This window comes from Dendrobates tinctorius, unplaced genomic scaffold (assembly GCF_039654945.1).
Source record: "Dendrobates tinctorius isolate UK_male_01 unplaced genomic scaffold, ASM3965494v1 ptg000046l, whole genome shotgun sequence".
In the NCBI taxonomy this organism is placed as follows: Eukaryota; Metazoa; Chordata; class Amphibia; order Anura; family Dendrobatidae; genus Dendrobates; species Dendrobates tinctorius.
The window spans coordinates 1,940,447-1,958,090 of NW_027361714.1; the positions used below are offsets into that span (position 1 = coordinate 1,940,447).

At 45.1% G+C, this 17,644-nt stretch overlaps 1 protein-coding gene across 1 annotated transcript; it reads left to right on the forward strand.

Annotated features, from left to right (window-relative positions):
* The first annotated feature begins 11,824 nt into the window (after nucleotides 1–11,824).
* On the forward strand, nucleotides 11,825–16,169 carry LOC141089334 (syncytin-B-like). Its single transcript, XM_073575654.1, has 2 exons — nucleotides 11,825–13,605; nucleotides 14,214–16,169. The coding sequence occupies exon 2, from the start codon at nucleotides 14,556–14,558 to the stop codon at nucleotides 15,828–15,830; it is 1,275 nt and encodes a 424-aa protein (XP_073431755.1). The 5' UTR covers nucleotides 11,825–13,605; nucleotides 14,214–14,555; the 3' UTR covers nucleotides 15,831–16,169.
* The last annotated feature ends 1,475 nt before the right edge of the window (nucleotides 16,170–17,644 follow it).

Here is a 17,644-nt window from a genome sequence, read left to right on the forward strand (position 1 = left end):
ACACGATACTGTAGATGCCGGATGCCATCATGATGCTTGGCCAAACATCATCATGGCATTCGGCATCTACAGTATCGTGTCCTCCTGATGAACCGTGATAACGGGGAAATGCGTCGGGGTGTCCTCAACTCATGCTAAGCTTCATTATATCATAGACTATATGCTTTCTATTTATGCTATAATGCTTTTGTTCAAGACTGTTGTATAAGGATCTGTTAGATAGCCATTGTGCAGACATATTTTGCATGGTGTTTGGGACAATTTTTGTTGTTCTTTTGCTCTTGTACTGCCTGACCCATAGAGCAACCTATGATATGTTATTATTATTATTATTATTATTTATTATTATTATTTATTTATATAGCACCATTGTTTCCATGGTGCTGTACAAAAGAAGGGGTTAAATACAAATTACTTACAGTAAACAAACTTACAATGACAGACTGATACAGAGGGGAGAGGACCCTGCCCTTTCGGGCTTACATTCTACAGGATGGTGGGGAAGGAGACAGTAGGTTGATGGGTTGCAGCAGTTCCGGTGTTGGTTGAGGTGATATCTCCGGTAGTGGTGAGGAGGTAACGGAGTTATTGCAGGCTGTAGGCTTTCTTGAAGAGGTGGGTTTTCAGGTTCCGTCTGAAGGATCCGAATGTGGTTGATAGTCGGACATGTTGGGGCAAAGAATTCCAGAGGATGGGGGCTTCTACATAGTTTTACAAGGATCTATCCTTTTCATTTCTTCCCTTCACTATATTGTTTTCCCACCTATATTGATAGGGTTACATCAGGTGAGAGAGGGACAGTCCATGTTGAGTGGGGGCGCCAAATAATCGTTTTCTTAGGGTGCCAACCTCCACAGCAAGGAAGGAGTAAGACTAGGTTTATTGTAGGGTCTTGGTAGGCAGGTGTATTGGTCTAGTATTGTTTTTGTATCAAATTGGTTCATGTGCCTTTCTTACACTGGGTGAGGTGTTTTTTAAGGATGAAATATTAAAAATCTGTTTTTAAAGGAGATTCAAGTTCACTATATGATTATATTTTCCTTGGTACAATTTGCTTAAAGTTAGTGTATTAACCACATATGGATTTAAGCTGCAAGTTAAGATATCACACACATCAGTGTATTACTAATCGCTCTGATTTTATTTCTCACATAGCATCTGTACGACATGCTTATGCAATCCATATACAATGCATTTTTAACATAATCTTTTACATACTATAATACTCTATGTAATTTAAACCTAGCTTTCTAACTAGTAAAGCAATATTTAATAAAGATATAGATAGATGATAGAAAGATATTAGATACCGTATATAATAGAATGATAATTTTAGACTGATTGATATTAGATAGATAGATTCTATTATATAGAATAGACAGATAGAATAGATAAGTATATAAACTAGACTGAATAGATGTATGTCCTGCAGATAAATAATTTCACAAACCTCCTATATCTAATAAAATGTCACCCTTTAGTGGCACTAAAGGATGTTTAGCTTTCTTTAACCTAATAAATAAAAAAAACTACGTGGGAACCCACCTATTTTTGATAACCAGCAAAGGTAAAGCAAACAGCTGGGCAAATCCATGGATATTGGGCCCTTCCTAGCCTAAAAATCCTAGTAAAAATCAAGCCCTGGTGACAGTAATGGAGATATGTCTATCAGACACCCCCATTACTAACCCAGTAATAAAAAATAATGACACACGCACACACAAAATGCTTTATTTGAAAAAACTCCCCTACGCTTTCTTGGTTCAACAATACATAAAAACACAAAAAAAACATGCAGGTCCGCCGAAGTCCAGGGAATCCAACATCGTCCATCAAATCTGACATAGTCTACAAATGGATAGCTGACAAACATAAAAAGAGAGTATAAAACAAGACACTGTCTCTCATTCACCAATTTATCATAAAATAATAGTAGTCCAGCGCGTCCCACAATATTTGGTTGATAAAAGCCTATGACTTTTAGCAGTAGCCATTCCTGGCTTGTGCTGCGCTATGCAAGACACAGTACTGATGTCAGTAGCTTAAAGGCTGTGAGTGCCTCCTACTTTAACTATTTACAGGCTGAGTATGCACTCCACCCCCATCTAGTGGCCTAACTAGAGTACTACACTTTCCCTACAACTATAACAGTAGTTACACATATCATTAGCATAAATATACATTACACTTTTATCCCTTAAGGTAATACATAGAATAGTGTAGCAGAACCTGTGACACACAACTAATGGTAACACGCATGAACGTGTAGCAGTACCAGTAAAATACGAGAAAGAGGTAAAAGATAGAACAATAACATTTTCCATTCCCTTACATTCTCCCTTCCTTTAACAATGGTCGTCCCTGACCATTCCATACCCACTTTAATCTTTATAGTCAATTCTCCACGCAGAGAGGCATTTAAAAATAATTCAACTTAGCTCAACATGAGCAATGTTCTTATTAAACTCTTACACTTTTCTTATCAGAGGTGCCTGGCTCACAGTCCTCCAGGTCACCTACAGTCCAATAAAACTATCCGTAAGGAAAGTCTCTTTCCATGACAAAGTTTGTTGAACTCCGGTCCCATCCAACCACGGGACGTAAACTTATATACAGAAGGGTTCCATGTATAAGGTCCACAGTATTTTGGGATGGGCTCCCCATTCCTTTAAGGGCAGCACAGTCCGGCATATTAGGACCCAACGTATATTCAGTTATATCAATAGTTCTTGAGGGAAGGAAAACGTCCCTCTTCCTTTTAGGGTGGCATTGCACTTTGTGTCATGTGCGCTGCCTGTCCTGAAAACAGTCTGTTCCTGTAGCCGCACGTATTCTGGAATACAGTTCTAGGGTAGTTCTGCTTTCCAGTAGAAAGGGTGCGACAACAAAAAAAAATCAACATTCACTTGAGGCCGTCCGGCCATACCTCACTTAGCTATGGGGGCGCATTGGGGCTTCTCCACCCATAGGGACGTGGAACAGTCCCTATTTCAGTTGGTGTAATGAGCACATTAGAATCATAGAATCGTAGAGTTGGAAGGGACCTCCTGGGCCATCTGGTCCAACCCCCTGCTCAAAGCAGGATTCGCTAAATCATCCCAGACAGATGTCTGGCCAGCCTCTGTTTTGAAGACTTCTATTGAAGGAGAACTCACTACCTCTCGTGGCAGCCTGTTCCACTCATTGATCACTCTAACTGTCAAAGTTTTTTCTAATATCTAATCTGTGTCTCCTCCCATTCAGTTTCATCCCATTACTTCTAGTCTTTCCTTGTGCAAATGAGAATAAAGATGATCCTTCTACAATGTGACAGCCCTTGAGATATTTGTAGACAGTTATTAAGTCTCATCTCAGTCTTCTCTATTGCAAACTAAACATTCCCAAATCCTGCAACCTTTCCTCATAAGACATGGTCTGCAGACCGGTCACCATTCTGGTCGCTCTTTTCTGAACTTGCTCCAGTTTGTTGATGTCTTTTTTAAAATGTGGTGCCCAAAACTAGACAGAGTATTCCAGATGAGGTCTGACCAAAGAGGAGTAGAGTGCAATAATAACTTCACATGATCTAGACTGTATGCTTCTGTTATTACATCCTAGAATTGCATTTTCCCTTTTTGCTGCTGCATCATACATTAATGAGGATGCGGAACAGTCCCATTCAGAAGTAGCAATTCATCGGCACTTGTCCCGTGCTGGTTCATTATGTCTTGGGCGCCGTGCCCGGTTCAAAAACTCTGCAGCTGCAGATGTCGTAGTTTGCCTGAGGAATCCAGATGTAGGTTCTGGCTGGGCAGTATCCTGGGCACTAGGATCCGGATGAGCCCGCTCCTGGCCTGCATACAGCTCCAAGTCCTCCTCATTTTGCAATTTTACGGCCACAGCGTAGTAGCCGCGAGGGCTATACACCCTGAAGAAGGTAACCCAGTCTCCCCATCTTTTTTGCAACTCCGCCCAGACCTCACACTCCCATTGCTTTTGGCGCCCGATGACACTCTCGATCCAGGTGGCCTGACTAGGCGAAGGAAAAGGGCCCTCTCCTGGCTGGTGGAAATGGGAGGCACCCAGGGACACCACAGTGGCAGAGGGCGACTGGGCCTCGGGGACACGGAGTTGGGGCATGGACTCTTCTTCCAAGATAAGGGACCGAACAACAGCTTCTGCAACTGAGGCCTGTGGCAGTGACCATTCATCCAAGGTCAGAGGCTGGGGTGCACTCATGGCTCTGGTCACATTAGCTGCACCCGACCCGTGATTGCTGCATCCTTCCGCGGTGCGCTCCACTGCTACTACATCAGGATCTGGCTTGTCCCTGACTTCCGGGCCGGGTTCCTCAAGGACTGATGTCGCCTCTGGTCTCCGCTGGATTAGCAATGTCAACGGTGCAGGCCTCTTCCCCTGGTGTCGCTGGACAGACTCATCTCTCCTCCCTGATTCCGGCAGCCGCCGGTCGGGTGCTGACTGTAAATCCCAGGTCAGGTAAGCTTCCACCCTTCTGCTCACTCTTCCGGGCCACGGACTCTCCTCCTCTTGCCACCTCCATTCTACGCAGCCAATACCTTGGCAGGGACAAAAGTAGAGGGGCTCCATGTCAGGATTCGTACCGGGGTCTAGTCTGGGTTCCACAGCAAGTTTCGCTGCCTTACTGGCTGTGCCACACAGCCAGTCGGAATATTCAGTTTCTGATCAACTAGTTCTTTTTCGTTCATCATTCTTCACCGTTCTGGTGATTGGCTGCTTCACTGTTTCCTGTTCGTATGTCCCGCCTTCTTCCTATTTAGCACTCCTCAGGGCTTTCACTCCTTGCCGGTGATTCTTTTGTGGTACGGATTCCTGCCTTCTCCACTGCGCTGCCCGGTACAACCTCTGACAGCCTCCCGGTCTCTTTCTCGTCTAAGTACCTCTGGACTCTAGCTTTCCGCTTTGTCTTTGCTGAAAGTTTAGTACTGTTTGGTGTGTTAGTTTTGGGTTTCGTGGATTAACCCTTCAGGTTCGTTCTCTCTTTAGTATCACTCTTGTAGTCCTCCTTGCTGCTGCTTGTCTCCCTTAGGTTGTCCAGCATTAATTCCACCCTCGGTTAACCCTCACTGTAGCTCCCTGCACTTACGCCGAGGAAGGGACCGCCGCCCAGTTGTCGCCCACCGGCTAGGGTGGGACCGGCAAGTAGGTAGGGTCAGCGGGGGGTGGAGCTCAGTGGCACCCTCTTTCCCCGCCGTGTGGTGGAATCATAACATAATCACCGGCCCCCCAAATGGACGCTATGACCTCCTTAGTCAATCAGATGCAGGGTCTTACTCAGCTGGTGCAAGATCTTGCTGCGCAGGTCCAGCGTCAGGAGCAAATTCAAGCAGCTGCCGTGGCAGGGACAACTAATTCTGTGCCTAGAGTTAACTTACCCGAGCCATTTTTCGGAGATAGAAGCCAATTTGTTTCTTTTAGAGAAAATTGTAAATTATATTTTCAATTACGACCTCTTTCTTCTGGTCCTCCAGCTCAAAGAGTCCGTATCATAGTCTCTCGCTTACGGGAGGGGCCCCAAGAGTGGGCCTTCTCTCTGCCGCCAGATTCAAATCTCCGTGTTTCAGTAGACGACTTCTTTCAAGCCTTAGGGAATATTTATGATGAGCCTGACCAAGTAGCTCTGGCCGAGGCAAATCTCACCTCCCTGTTCCAGGGTGATCAGGAGGTAGAGATTTTTTCATCATAGAATCGTAGAGTTGGAAGGGACCTCCTGGGCCATCTGGTCCAACCCCCTGCTCAAAGCAGGATTCGCTAAATCATCCCAGTTAGATGTCTGTCCAGCCTCTGTTTGAAGACTTCCATTGAAGGAGAACTCACCACTTCTCGTGGCAGCCTGTTCCACTCATTGATCACTCTAACTGTCAAAAAGTTTTTTCTAATATCTAATCTGTGTCTCCTCCCATTCAGCTTCATCCCATTGCTTCTAGTCTTTCCTTGTGCAAATGAGAATAAAGTTGATCCTTCTACAATGTGACAGCCCTTTAGATATTTGTAGACAGCTATTAAGTCTCCTCTCAGTCTTCTCTTTTGCAAACTAAACATTCCCAAATCCTGCAACCTTTCCTCATAAGACAGGGTTTGCAGACCGGTCACCATTCTGGTCGCTCTTTTCTGAACTTGCTCCAGTTTGTTGATGTCTTTTTTAAAATGTGGTGCCCAAAATTGGACACAATATTCCAGATGAGGTCTGACCAAAGAGGAGTAGAGGGCAATAATTACTTCACGTGATCTAGACTGTATGCTTCTGTTAATACATCCTAGAATTGCATTTGCCTTTTTTGCACCCAGTTTCGTAGATGGAGCTTAGCTACCCGTTGGAATGATCCCGCCCTACGGAATCAATTTCAGCGGGGCCTTTCTCCAGCCCTAAAGGATGAACTGGTACATTACACCCTGCCCCAGTCTCTAGAGGAGCTGATGGCCTTAATGGTCAGAATTGATCGCAGGTTAAGGGCGAGGAGATCGGAGCAGGCAGCAGCGCAGGTTTCCGTTTTCTCTAGGGTCACTCCAGCTGTTCCGAGTCTGCCAGCTGCCGAACCTTTGGAAGTGGGAGCCATGCAAACTACCACAGAACCTAGTCCTTGCCGTCCACGCCACGCACTTGGAACCTGTTTTTACTGCGGGGATCCTCGGCACTGGATAAAGGATTGCCCGCGACGCCCTTGCACTCCACAAGAATCTTCTCGGAATACACCACCTAGGCCTGTGGGTGGACAGGTAATTCCTTTAAGTTCTAAGAGACTCTTAGTGCCAATTTCTATCGCTTTCTCCTCCTCTAAGGGAGAAGGAGTGGCCATGATTGATTCAGGGGCTACTGCTAATTTTATGTGTTATGAGTTTGCTGTCTCTTTGGGTATTTCTTTAATTCCACTCGCTCACCCCACTAAATTAGTTGGTATTGATAACACCCCACTAGCTAATGGGGAGATTAGTCTCTGTACTCCATTGCTATCATTTCAGGTTGGTGTACTGCATGTGGAACAACTGTCATTTTTGGTTATGCATGACCTCCCAACTAGTGTCATACTGGGGCTCCCATGGCTCCAGCTCCATAATCCCAACATTAACTGGGTTTCTGGAGAATTAGAGAAGTGGGGTGCAGATTGTTCACAGAAATGCCTGTTAACACACGTTTGTGGTATCGTCTCCGTACAAGCTTCTCTTCAGAGTCTTTTGGGCCAATTCGCAGATGTCTTTTCTATGAAGGAGTCTGAGCGGTTACCACCTCATCGCTCTTATGACTGTACTATAAATTTGGTTCCCAATTGTAAATTCCCTAAGGGCCGCTTATACAATTTATCTCCTCCTGAAAGAGAAGCTTTACGTGAGTATGTACAAGAGGCTCTAAGAAAGGGGCATATTCGTCCGTCCACCTCACCCCTGGACGCAGGTTTCTTTTTTGTCAGTAAAAAGGATGGAGGACTCAGGCCGTGTGTAGATTACCGAGGTCTTAATGAGATAACTGTCCGTAACCAATATCCACTACCGTTGATTCCGGACCTGTTTAACCAGGTTCAGGGGGCTCGATGGTTCTCGAAGTTGGACCTGAGAGGGGCGTATAATCTCATTCGTGTAAAGGCTGGCGACGAGTGGAAGACCGCCTTCAATACCCCCGAGGGCCACTTCGAGTGTCTGGTTATGCCCTTTGGGCTGTGCAATGCTCCGGCGATTTTTCAAAATTTCACCAATGATATTTTCCAACATGCTATTGGCCGCTATGTAATTGTCTATCTGGATGATATTTTGGTGTTCTCTCCTGACTGGGACTCACATTTGAATCATGTAAGGGATGTACTCCGCAATAACCAACTTTTCGCCAAGCAAGAAAAGTGTATTTTCGGGGTCCAAAGTCTATCTTTTTTGGGTCATATTTTGACACCCCAGGCCATCACAATGGAGCCGGAGAAGGTAAAAGCGGTTCTTAATTGGGCTCGTCCTGCATCTTTGAAAGCTCTTCAAAGATTTCTGGGGTTTGCCAACTTTTACCGCAAGTTTATAAAAAACTTCTCTATTGTGGTGAAACCTCTCACAGATCTTACTGTGAAAGGTTCCGACTTGGTAAACTGGAGTAAGGATGCAGTGGACGCCTTCACGTTTCTTAAGGAGAGCTTTGCCACTGCTCCTGTTCTTACCCAGCCCGATCAGGAGAGACCCTTTGTTGTTGAGGTTGACGCCTCGGAAGCGGGGGTGGGGGCAGTACTTTCACAGGGGACTTCGTCTTTGACTCATTTGAAACCCTGTGCATTCTTCTCAAAGAAGTTTTCCCCAGCGGAAAAAAACTATGATATTGGGAACAGGGAACTGCTCGCTATAAAATTGGCCTTTGAGGAGTGGCGGCATTTCCTGGAGGGGGCCAAACATCCTGTTACTGTCCTCACCGACCATAAGATTCTTGAATATCTCAAAACGGCCAAACGGCTAAATCCAAGACAGGCAAGGTGGGCGTTGTTCTTTTCACGTTTTAATTTTGTGATTTCTTTCAGACCCGGCTGCAAAAACGCCAGAGCAGACGCGCTATCTAGAAGCTTCTTGCCTGAACAACAGTCAAACATCCCACCTGTTCCCATTTTACCTGAGAAAGTGTTTTTGGCTGCTAATACCTCTGATTTGTTTGCTGAAGTTAAACAATTTCAACATTTGTCTCCGTCCGGCTCTCCTGATAATAAATGGTTCGTTCCCTGTCATTTGCGTTTGAGACTGCTGAATGAATACCACAACTCTCCTCTTTCAGGTCACCCTGGTATTTCGGTTACTATGGAGTCAATCTCCAGAAATTTTTGGTGGCCGAATTTAGGCCGGGATGCCACTGCCTATGTCAAGGCGTGTGACATTTGTGCCCGGTCTAAGGTTAACCGCTCACGGCCTTTGGGAGAACTATGTCCTCTACCTGTTCCCTCCAAGCCATGGACCCATCTGTCCATGGACTTTGTTACTCATTTACCTCCCTCCCTGGGAATGACTACCTTGTGGGTTGTGGTAGATCGCTTTAGTAAGATGGCGCACTTTATTCCTTTACCCTGTCAAGGTGAAAATATATTTTCTTATATAACTTTTATATTTTTATACTGTGAAACAATAAGTTTTTCCTAATTGCTTGCTAATGCAAATGTAACTGTATTAAAGATGGCTGCCAGTGTTCACTTTCACTTAAATTCAGTGTCTAAAGAGTTAAGTTAAGTTTCATTTCTCCTAAAAAAGATAACTCAGGAATGTGAAGAAGGAGTAACCATCGGGAGACGTTTTGACGAATCAGAGAGAGACTGGACACTAGATGTATACTGCATAAACCCCGCCTAATGCACGCCTTCCCCTAACACTCAATATAGTATTGTGTATTTGTAAATAAAAGCCAGTTGTTGTACTGCTCCTGACAGGTGTGGATGCAGGACATTAGCTAAGACTGAATCAGCTGCGTGTCTGAGTCATTCTTAATCGGTACCAGATGTTTTGCGCTCGCACAATGATTTGGAATGACTGGTGAATGAGGATTCATTGTCGTTTACGACCCCGACAATTTGGCGCCCAACGTGGGGCGTGGACAGTGATCCGAGGCTCCTCTGGACCCATGCCTGGATGTCTGTGGATGATACCTGTAGTGGCTGACCTCGAGGACTGATCACCCTCCAAAACACGGTAAGTGAGATCATATACACTGTATGTGTCACACTTGCTAGTGTCTCAGCCGTTATTGGTTTGTCTGTGGTCTCCTTGGGTCTGAGGGGTGACCGGTCGAGTGGTGAGACTGAGTGCGATCCTGTGCCACGCTCCGAACCAGCAACTGAGAGACGTCGCATTCTGCGCGTCCTCGTGTACACCACACCTCCTCCACCGGTCATTGTACTCCATTCAACCACCCTACCCGTGACTATTGTCTAGTAGTGAAGTGGAGTGATAAATTGAGCTAGTTGCAGATTGTGGGGCAACCTAGAGGAAGGGATAGGAGACGCAGCCTCTGTGATATTGTACCAGCTAGGTAATTAAGACGTCCCGAGAAGGGACCACCTGTATTTCTGTGGAGGGCTCTCACTAGGAGACCGCCTCCCGACTGTTGGAATATCGTGGCAGGATAATCTGTTAATCACTGCTGTTCAAGGTTAGGGAAAGGAAATATTGAGCGCGAGGCTCTTTTCCTAGTACGTCGAACGTGAGGCTCCGTACTGTGGAACATCAGTGTTGATATCGCTACCAGTGGTTTTTCTGCAGAGAACCATAGTATTCTGTAAGAGTCATGCTGCGTATCTTAAAGCAGAAGAAGTCTGTGCCCCACAAGTTAGATGAGGATGCTGTGGAGGTCAAGGCAATAGTAGCGTCACGGGAAGGCAAGAAGGCAGTCAAGAATGTTGAGAGATTGTATAAGCATGTAGGATTGCCCTCGTCAGGGAGATTACAGCCGGCTATGTGGCATTACATTGTAAAGTTTCCTGAATGCATTTGGCCAGAAAAAGGGCAAGGCATGGTTAATCTCATTATACAGTTATCTGCTCTTACAGTGAAATCCCGTGATTTTGAGTTTCTTTGTAGAAATTGATTTTGATAAGTCTAAAGAACTACAGAATTCTGTGAAGGACGACGCTGCATTCTGACGGGAGGGGTGAAGGATGGCGCTGCGTAGTTTTTCTTCTCCCTTCGCTCTTATCTCTGCTGAGTGTGAGCTGTGCTCAAAATTCTCTGTAATTCTATCCGTAAGGTACGCGCTGAAAGATTTGTGCATTTTAAAGCAACAGTACTTAATTGAAGATTGGAAGTTAAAAGTAAGATATGGTGCCTAATTTAGAAGGGAATTGTAAGTGATTGCTTGGTCATTAATGTGTTTGAACCTGCTTCTAGTTGTGTGATTGATTTGTATAGCAAATTGTGTCAAATTACAAGAGACAGAGAAGGAAGGAAGCAGTAAAACAAGTGGGACAAATATTGAAAAAGGCAAAAATACCAGAGTGTGAATGTTTGGATGTACAAAAAGGCACAGACAAGGGAAGAAAATAGCAAGTGAATAAATGATGCTTGAGAATGTGCAGCAGTGTGGAAGGTGTATTATGAATGTTTGATTGACAAAGTGTAACCAGAGACCCAGACAAAACAGATGGACTTGTAAACACTGTGGTCAGACTCAGACAAACCCAGACTGAATAGCTACTTGTGTGACCTGTGCTACTGACCTAAGAGAATTGCACTAAATCTTATCCAGACAAGATCATAAGAAGCTGACATAATAGTGTGGATAGTGGGTAGTGGGGACATTGGCCCTTGAGGAGTAAGCTGACAGTAGACATCAGACGGCCAACCCCAGCAGGACCTAGAAGTGTGACTAGAATAAGAAAGATACAGGTGTATTATCCCTGGAGCCCCTCTGACCAGCTAGCTTTGCTGAAGCAGCTGCCTGCCCCTGAAGACCAACCATTCCCGTTTTACAGACACATAAAGGAAGTACAGCAAACATATAAGTGTACCTGGGCAGACCTAGAGAGGTTGATGAGTTTAAAGGCAGGTGACGCACTAGATCATATAATTAAGACACACACAGATGTGACAAAGAATCAGGCTTGGGGCAGGATGATAAATCTGCACGATCTGGGGAGACGTACTGTGAGTCACTAAGACAATGGGCTGCAGTGGAACAATCAGAGCAGTCTGTACTCCTGACTAATGTGACACAGCAAAGAGGAGAGAGAGTAGAGATATACCTTGGACGGTTACAGCTGAAATGGGCAGACATGGGGTACATTTGCATAAATCCACTTGATGTTAGAATACTGGTGGATGCATTCATTGACGGTATGAACAAAGACTTACGAGACGCAGTACAGACAGCTCTGACTTGAGTGTGCTCTACTAATTCCTGAGTATGTCACTCCTCAAAAGATGTAACGTTCTGAATCCAGCCACCCTCCTGCCTGTGGATTCAGAAAAGGGGGAATTGGTGACCATATTAGCGCGTGAGGAAAGATACTTTGACATGACGCATGAACATGTCTGCATAGAACTGATGAGTCAGGAGACAGTTGGGTTTGCACACATTCATGAAAAACCTGTTCCTAATGCAGACTTTGAGTTTCTTTTTTGTAGATGGCCCCAGATACCACCAGGATGGACGATTCTACACTGGATATGCAGTAGTATCCTCACATGAGGTAATCCGAGCGGAACCACTCTCTCCTCACATGTCGGCGCAGGAGGCAGAGTTGAAGGCACTCACTGAGGCGTGTAGAGCCGCTGCAGGTAAAGTCGCTAATATTTTCACAGATTCGAAGCCCATTAAAAATGCAGAGCTGGTGAAACAATTGATGGAGGCATTGATGTTACCAGTCCAGGTTGGCATTGTCAAGGTAAAAGCACACACAAAGGTGACTCCGTGGAGGTAGAGGGCAATAGAAGGGCGAACGAGGCTGCTAAAATAGCACAAGGCGGCCTAGAGAGAGCAGTGGACGGTGGCGGGGAGTCAGCGTATTCCAGCCACATTGGGTCTAGATGTCCTGAAATCCCTCCAGCAAAAGGCTGCCCAAACAGAGAAGGTACACCGAGGGAGACTGGGAGCTGAGCTGAACTCAAATGGAGTATGGGAGAATAAGGATAAAATGTGCCCACCAAAGTCCCTGTTCCCAATCATGGCGCAAGCAGCACATGGCCCCAATCACACCTCAAAAAGTCACATGTGTGCCATGGTAGATGCCTTCTGGATCGCTCCTGGCTTCAGTTGCGCAGCCGCGAAACTTGTACAATCATGCCTCATCTGTGCACAGCACAACCCAGGTAAAACAGTAAAAGTCCCTAAGAAAGCGACACCTAGGCCTCTCTACCCGTTTCAGAGACGGCAGATTGACGACATACAGCTACCAAGGTAGGAGTGTATGCAAATATCCTAGTATGTGTAGATCTCTTCTCTGGATGGCCAGAGGCCTACCCGGTGAAAACGGCTACAGCTCGAGCTACTGCAAAGAAACTGGTGATGGAACTAGTACCACGATTCGGTGTCCCTGAAACAATTGAATCAGACAGAGGTACACACTTTACTGCTGAGGTAATGCAAAATGTAATGCAAATGATAGGTGTAGAACAAGCATTTCATACACCCTACCACCCACAGAGTTCAGGGAAGGTAGAGAGAATGAACGGGACACTAAAATTGAAAATACAGAAAACCATGGAGCAAACCCATAAACCATGGCCAGAGTGTCTCCCATTAGCATTATTCTCAGTAAGGTACACACCCACGGGGAAAACTAAACTGTCACCCTTCGAGATACTGTTTGGAAGACCACCGAACACAGGGTTGTACTACCCACAGGTCTTAACACTCAATGTGGATAATTTGACAAGTTATGTAATCCAGTTGCAAAAGCATTTAACTCAAATGCATTCTCTAGTTTTCTCTTCCACTCCAGATCCAGATAGTGTGGAAGGAACTCATTGTCTACAACCTGGTGATTACGTATATGTCAAGAAACACTCCAGAAAGACCCTTGAACCCCGATATCAAGGACCTTACCAAGTACTCCTGACAACGCCTACTGCTGTTAAGTTGGAAGGACGACCAACCTGGATCCACGCATCGCATTGCAAACTAGCCACAGGAATTAACAAAGCATAAGAGTGCATAATGTTTTGGTTTGGTTTTGTTGCATTATCTGTAATAATGGTAGCTGCGTGGGACAATCTAAATTCTCCAATGTCCTTGAATAATAAGTTTATACAACATCATGAAAAAATACTAAATGATTGGTCAAAAGACACTCAGTCTCCAGCAGATTGCTGGATCTGCACACATTCACCAATATCGGCCACTAGTATTCCGTTCCTTGTTATTCCTGTGCCACCCGAGGAATTATTTGCCTGGACCAGTTGTTCTGATACACTTGCTAATAATGCCACAAATAATGTGAAGTTATGGAACACAACTGTTGGAATACCTATTGTGGGATGGGTAGGATACCCTTGGTGGCAGGGTAATCTTTCAGGAAGTAACACATACCTTCAATATCTGGCATATAAAGGGGGGGCTTGGGTACCCAGGAATAGAACTCGATTAACCTACCTGGGGCAAATTCCAATGTATGGCCTACAAGTTAGTTTTAATGTAACTTCCCACTCTACTGATGCCTTCAAACCAATACTGCTAGAAAGAAGGTTGCATAACACGTCCTGGAAGTATTCCAATTTATTTCCCCAGGGCAATAATGAAACTTGTTTTAATATTTCAGGTAATATACCTTGCAACGAGTCATCTGGATATGAGAAAGGAACTCCCACCTGTGGAAATCCCGATGTAGGGTATTGTAGCCCTTTAGGACAACTTCCAAATTGGTGTATGCTTCAGAATGTATCTGCGTTCATAGATTTAGTTCATAGACTGGTATTACAACATTCAGCCCTATGGGACCTACCTAGTGACATGTTCTGGGTATGTGGAGACAATGCATATAAATGGTTGCCAGTAGGGGTAAAAGGTGCTTGTACTCTGGGTCGTTTGACTCCAGCTACCTTTGTTATTCCGAATGACCAGTTGAATACTCAGAGCATACCTAAACACCACTGCCTGTGTCATGAATTTGTTGAAAGGTTTGAAGCCCACTGATTGCCCAGATTACGTCCCACTAATTCATAAGGAACCCAAACTAAAGGTCCCAGGAGAAGTAACTGTATTAGCTGACAATTACACCTGCTATAATTCCCACGACACCACAGGTACACCAGTAGGGATCTTCGAGACAGGTTTCTGCAAAGAGAATAGTTCTCTAGATACTGACTTGTTAATCAAACATACACAATATATGTATGACATTTATTGGTTATGTGGAGATGGTAAGCTCCGTCCTAGGTTGCCAAATGCCTGGACAGGCCAATGCACCCTTGTTAAACTAGCTATGCAGTTCAAGATTCTACCCTGGGATCCAAAGATACCTGATGAACCTACCAGGAAAAGGAGAAGCCTCGATCAGCTCCATATGAGTTATGAAGAAGATCCACTAGTATATATTGATGCTATTGGAGTGCCAAGGGGGGTGCCTGACCAATTTAAAGCCCAGAACCAGATCTATGCTGGCTTTGCTTCTATAATCCCACAGGTGCAGATTAATAAAAATTTTGAATGGATCAATTACATATATTACAGTGAACAAAGGTTTGTCAATTTCAGCCAAGATGCCTTCCAAGGTATAGTTGAAGAATTGGGCCCTAACACTAGAATGACACTCCAAAATCGACTAGCCCTTGATATGATATTAGCTGAGAAAGGAGGAGTTTGTGGGATGGTGGGAGAGGAGTGTTGTACCTATATCCCTCAGAACTCTGGAGTGAATGGAAAAACCATGATAGCCCTTAAAAAGATAACTGGGTTAGCAGCAGAATTGAAAACTAATGCTGGAGTAGACACATCTTTCTTTTCCGGCTGGTTGGGTGGACTCAAGGGATTCCTTCAACAAGCTTGTATGGTACTGATTGCCCTCCTTGTAATTGGATCGATAACTCTTTGTTGTGTTATTCCCTTGTATAAAAAGGTTATTGCCAAAGCAACTCCGACTGGCACCTTCCTCAATCAAGAAGTAGACCCACCAGAGTACGATGGTACTGATCTAGGGAAGATCCCTAAGTATATTCCCCTCAAGAGAGTAGACAAAACCCCCCCATTCTCAGATGATGTTAAGAGACTTAGTTTAGGGACAGCGGGAGAACTCCATGTGAGGTTAGTGAAGGGTTCAGCTGCCTGGAGGCCTCTCGCTAGGGGAGAGCTTCTGAGGTGTCTGGATGAAGAAATCCACCTCCCCTTTTCCCATCACATGGACAGTCTCGAAGGATCTTTCATTAAGGGAAAAACTTAGTGTTTAGGGGGGATTGTCAAGGTGAAAATATATTTTCTTATATAACTTTTATATTTTTATACTGTGAAACAATAAGTTTTTCCTAATTGCTTGCTAATGCAAATGTAACTGTATTAAAGATGGCTGCCAGTGTTCACTTTCACTTAAATTCAGTGTCTAAAGAGTTAAGTTAAGTTTCATTTCTCCTAAAAAAGATAACTCAGGAATGTGAAGAAGGAGTAACCATCGGGAGACGTTTTGACGAATCAGAGAGAGACTGGACACTAGATGTATACTGCATAAACCCCGCCTAATGCACGCCTTCCCCTAACACTCAATATAGTATTGTGTATTTGTAAATAAAAGCCAGTTGTTGTACTGCTCCTGACAGGTGTGGATGCAGGACATTAGCTAAGACTGAATCAGCTGCGTGTCTGAGTCATTCTTAATCGGTACCAGATGTTTTGCGCTCGCACAATGATTTGGAATGACTGGTGAATGAGGATTCATTGTCGTTTACGACCCCGACAACCCAAATTACCGTCCGCCAAGCAATTGGTCCCCTTGTTTCTAAATCATGTGGTGCGGCTGCATGGAATTCCTTCTAATATTGTCTCAGATAGGGGTACCCAATTTGTCTCCAAATTCTGGAGAGCTTTCTGTAGTAAAATTGGCGTTTCCCTTGCTTTCTCATCGGCCTTTCACCCGGAGACCAATGGGCAGACAAAACGGGCCAATCAAGCCCTTGAACAATTCTTACGTTGCTATGTGGCTGATAAGCAAGAGACCTGGGCATCTTTTATTGCCTTGGCAGAGTTTGCCATAAATAATAGGGTGAACTCTTCCACAGGGATGTCTCCCTTCTTCTGCAACATGGGATTTCACCCTAAATCCAGCTCTTTCTCTGAGGACCCCTCGGACAGTCCTGAGGTAGAGATTGTTGCCTCTGATCTGCGGTCGGTTTGGGAGCAGGTCCAAAGCAACATCAAAAAGGCTCATGAGTCACAGTGCCGCTTTGCTAATAGGAAGCGTAGGAGAAGTCCTTCCTTTGAAGTTGGGCAGAAAGTGTGGCTTTCTACTAAAAATCTGAAACTGAGAGTCCCCTCTGGTAAACTGGCTCCCCGGTACACTGGGCCCTTTAAAATATCTCAGATAATCAACTCTGTTTCTGTCAAATTGGACCTCCCCCAGGCGATGAGAGTGCATAGGGTATTCCATGTTTCTCTCCTACAACCTTATGTTCCTCCAGTTTGTCCTGCTGACACACCTCCTGCTCCTATTGTACTTGGTCACCCCGAGTTTGAGGTAAGAAAGATCTTGGACTCCAGGAAAGTTCGTGGGGTCCTGCAGTACCTGGTGGACTGGAAGGGGTATGGCCCTGAGGAGAGGTCGTGGGTGTCTCATTCCGAGGTTCATGCCCCCAGGTTGTGTAGGAGGTTCCATGTCGATTTTCCTGAGAAGCCTTCCCCAGGTGAGGGTCCGGAGGCCCCTCATAAAGGAGGGGGTAATGTCAGGATTCGTACCGGGGTCTAGTCTGGGTTCCACAGCAAGTTTCGCTGCCTTACTGGCTGTGCCACACAGCCAGTCGGAATATTCAGTTTCTGATCAACTAGTTCTTTTTCGTTCATCATTCTTCCTCGTTCTGGTGATTGGCTGCTTCACTGTTTCCTGTTCGTATGTCCCGCCTTCTTCCTATTTAGCACTCCTCAGGGCTTTCACTCCTTGCCGGTGATTCTTTTGTGGTACGGATTCCTGCCTTCTCCACTGCGCTGCCCGGTACAACCTCTGACAGCCTCCCGGTCTCTTTTTCGTCTAAGTACCTCTGGACTCTAGCT